This window comes from Helianthus annuus, chromosome 11, assembly GCF_002127325.2.
Source record: "Helianthus annuus cultivar XRQ/B chromosome 11, HanXRQr2.0-SUNRISE, whole genome shotgun sequence".
NCBI classification, from domain to species: Eukaryota; Viridiplantae; Streptophyta; class Magnoliopsida; order Asterales; family Asteraceae; genus Helianthus; species Helianthus annuus.
Window position 1 is genome coordinate 83,244,557 of NC_035443.2, and position 4,035 is coordinate 83,248,591.

A 4,035-nucleotide genomic window follows, 5' to 3' on the forward strand; every position below is an offset into this window, starting at 1 on the left:
TTCCAATCCTTAAACATTCAATCAGCACATAGCACAGTAGCACAGATGCAAGCCCAAAGCAAGTTGTCACATTTGGTGGCCCAATAATTGAGTCAGACAGCCCAATCGAGACTAAGTGGTCTCGACTCGAGAACATGCGGTCTCGAGTCGCAACCAGGAGGTCTCGAGTCATAGACTTCTGGTCTCGAGTAGTGCAGGCTTAAGTCGCAACCTTAGAGGTCTCGAGTCGAGAACATGCGGTCTCGAGTCGCAACTAGGAGGTCTCGAGTCCAGTCTCGAGTTGTCACTATGTGGTCTAGAGTCGCAATCACCGCAGTCTCAAGTCGCAACTTAATGGTCTCGAGTCGAAACCAGAGGTCTCGACTCGTTTGCCTGCTGATTCTGATACATCTGCGAGACTTGTACTAACCAATAGGAATCCATTTTTGTGATTTGGTGTACTATCCAATTAAATCGCACAAACATGTTTTCTTGTCTAAACCTTAATCAAAACAGATCCAGCACAAGTTTTTCAAATATTTTCATGACATTCATGTTGTTCTTTATTAGGGTTTTCATTATAAACATGTTCATACGGTTCATCATGAGATTCATCCAAATAGACACCATTCTTCTTGTTAAAGCATATGCATACACTCTCAATCTACAATACGTATCATGCTACTTGGTCAACATGAATCATGTAAACATTTATTCTAAACATTATGACACATTTGTCCTATAATATCAACATAAATCGGATGATCATAAACACCCTACACTATCAATCATTAGTCATTCAAATAAATTCTAGCAAGTCATTTTTACATAAGAGTTCACACTTATTAACCATCATTTCATCATTCAAAGCAACATCTAAATGATTAGTCTATTCATTCAACCAATTAGTGTCATCATGTATTCAAAAGTTACCCAAAGATCAACAAGGTTACTAAACACTAACCGGTCGAATATGGAGGGTAAGGAGGGTTGGTGAGAGGAGTTCCGAATGACGGTAGTGAGCTTGATCCAAGAGTCTTGATGCTACCGATTGAATCCGAGAGAGAGAGAAGGAGGTGAGCTTGATTATTAGGGTTTTAGTGAGAGAGAATGGAGGAGTGTGTGTGGGAGTGAGTGTGGGAGAATGATGGAAATGTCAAAAATGAGGAATGGTTGGCTTGGGTAAGGGGTTTTATACTCCCTTCTATGGTGCACCCTAAAAGGGTTCGTAGTGGGCTCAAGGGAGCGGTGCGGCTCAACTGTTCACTCGAGACCAAGCGGTCTCGAGTCGGGTCCCTGTGTCTCGGCTCATGCATATACACGCATACATATTTTATACATACATACAACACATAGCATAACAAGATAATCACAACTTTCATTTAATAATTCGTACGTACACATTGCAAATACAAGAGGGTTACTCGGGAAAACCTAGAGTGTCACATACACCCACCACCACCGTTTCCCCTCTACCATCGTACACCCACGCCACTGTACACCTACACCACCGTCTCCCCTCCACCACCGTACACCCACACCACCGTCTCCCCTTCACCACCACCGATCTTGCTAAGACTACCTCAACACCATTCATCAAAACCAGCCACCAGCACCGAACCCGTTGTGCTGTAACCGAACCCGTTGTGCTGTTTCTTTGAGAGACAGAGAAAGATGAGAGGGATGGGGGAAGGGATACTGTTTGGTGGTGTGTGGTAGGGTTTTTGAGGTAAAGAGAAAGAAGAGGGGTGGGATCTGTGTTATGTTTCGAGAAGATGCGAGTGTTTGGAGAAGGTTAGGGTTTGGTGTTGGGGAAGATGAATATCTGCTGCTTATATGGGGATTATCTAGTTTTATTATTTTAATTAGTTAATATGTTATAATAAAATTAAAATGACCAAAATGCCCCTGAACAAAAGGACAAAACAATCAGCTTTAAACAGTAAAAATAAGGGATTTTTGGATTTTGGACTAAAATGGCAATATAAGTGAAATCACAGGGACCCAGATTTAAAAAGTTTGAGATTTGGACTAAAATGGTAATAAAAGTCAAATCACAAGGACCCAGATTTAAAAAGTTTGAGATTTGAAAGAAAATGGCAAAAGCGGTCAAATCACATGGACCAAAATTGCAGTTTACTCCTCATTAAATAAGTGGAAATCCTAAAGGTTGTGAAGCACCCTTGCGCATGCGCACGTTGTGGGTTCGTAACCGTGAGCGGTGGACCTTAATGTAACTTTTTTTGATGACACACTTAATTGGTTGGTACTGCTATGTACTACTGAGTAGTTACGCATGCTAGAGTAGTTACAAACCCATTTCATGAGTTATAATGACGATTTTGACTGTTCATTTAAATCCGTATTAGTGCAATTAATTTCATACATTTTTTTTTTGAACGGCCAACGAATCCTCCAAATGGGCTACTGGCGAAATTCACCACATCGGGATACACTCGCCTTCCGAACCGGGAAAAACCCTCACCTAGGGCCGAAGCCCGTGAACACTCGCCCGAAGGCACGACAGTGCGTTGAGGTAAAACCCGCACAGTTCAAGGATCGAACTAGCGATCGCCGCCTACTCGCCTAGTCTCCCATCATCACCAGGTGCCGCAGAAACTAAATGCTAGGGGCAAGAATTGAACTTGGGTCACTTGGAACACAAGGTCTCTCCCTTACCACTCCACCACTAGCTCATTGGCAATTTCATACATTACATACGTTTTTTTAGAAAAAAATAGAAACGCCTATATGAAAACTCATATAGCTCTTCAAAAACTAAGAGCAAAAAGCTTATGAGAACTACAAACAAATTAGAAACTTTGCAAGATATTAGAGAGGTGTAATCAGTAATAATTTCACACAACTACGTTCCTCTTTTCCACAGAATATATCACCAAAAACCTGTAGTATCTCTTGTGCATGAGCCATCTTCAGTGGTACAACTACATTTTCGATTGTTAAGAAAAAAACATTGTTATTTTGAAAAAAATTCAACCCCGATTGTTGTACCATGAGAGACAGACGTGTTCATCTAAAGGTAGACGTAAAATCTATTTTAAGGGAGCGTGTTGAACACGAATTCTCAACCAACACTAACAATTTAAGTTTCTTAATTTTTACAACCAAAGATTATACAAAAAGACATCGTCAAAGACACCAACATGAATCATTTTGGGTCTGTTTGGTTGGTATGAGGTAATGGAACGGATGAGGTAAATTGAATGGATCATTACCATTCAATATCTTGTTTGGTTACCATGTATAATTGAATGAGTCATTACTTTGTGTTGTTTGGCATACAAGAAAAGACGAAGGAATAAAATCTGCAGTGAGTGGAGGGGGTGGGTGGTGGCGGGTGAACAGCAACGACGATGGGCGCCGGTGAACGTTGGTGGTGGGTGGTGGCTAGGGCGGTGGGTGGTGGCAACGACGGTGGGCGGTGGTCAGTGGATGGTGATAGGTTGGTGGTAGCGGGGTGGGTGTCGGTGGTGGTGGCAGCGAGGATAAAGGTGGGTGGCAGCAGCGACGACGGTGGATGGTGTAGGTGGTGGGCAGTGGCGGCCGGGGGGGGGGGGGGTGGTAGAGGTGGTGGGTGGGCGGCAGCGATCGGCGGTGGTGAACGTTGGTGGTGGGTGGCGGTCGTGGGTGGGTGGGTGGCGATGGGTGATGGTGGACGACAGTGGTGGGTGGCGGTGGTGGCGATGGTAGTAGGTTGTGGCGATGATAGTTGGTTGTGGCGCTGTTAACGAAGGATGAAAAAGGGAAAGAAATGAATAAAAAATGAGTGGACTGATGATTTTGAAGGAATGACCTGTCTTGTGTAATGAACGATTCCATTCTATTAACCAACCAAACATCATTTTCTTAATTCTCATTTAATGATCCATTTCATTCCTTCTCTTATTTTTTTTTTTTTTCATATCAACTACAACCATTATGTCTATTTGTGATGTTTATTTTACATCTCTTGTAATTTGGTTTTTTAAATGTTTCACTACATTGTTTCTTCTAACAAATAAAGATTTTGATGTTTATGTTTATGTGATGTTTATT

The 4,035-nt window shown here is 42.3% G+C and overlaps 1 protein-coding gene across 1 annotated transcript; it reads left to right on the top strand.

The window, feature by feature from the left end:
* Nucleotides 1-3,353: 3,353 nt before the first annotated feature.
* Nucleotides 3,354-3,728, top strand: LOC110888225 (heterogeneous nuclear ribonucleoprotein A1, A2/B1 homolog). The gene has a single exon (XM_022135760.1). The coding sequence runs from the start codon at nucleotides 3,354-3,356 to the stop codon at nucleotides 3,726-3,728; it is 375 nt and encodes a 124-aa protein (XP_021991452.1).
* The last annotated feature ends 307 nt before the right edge of the window (nucleotides 3,729-4,035 follow it).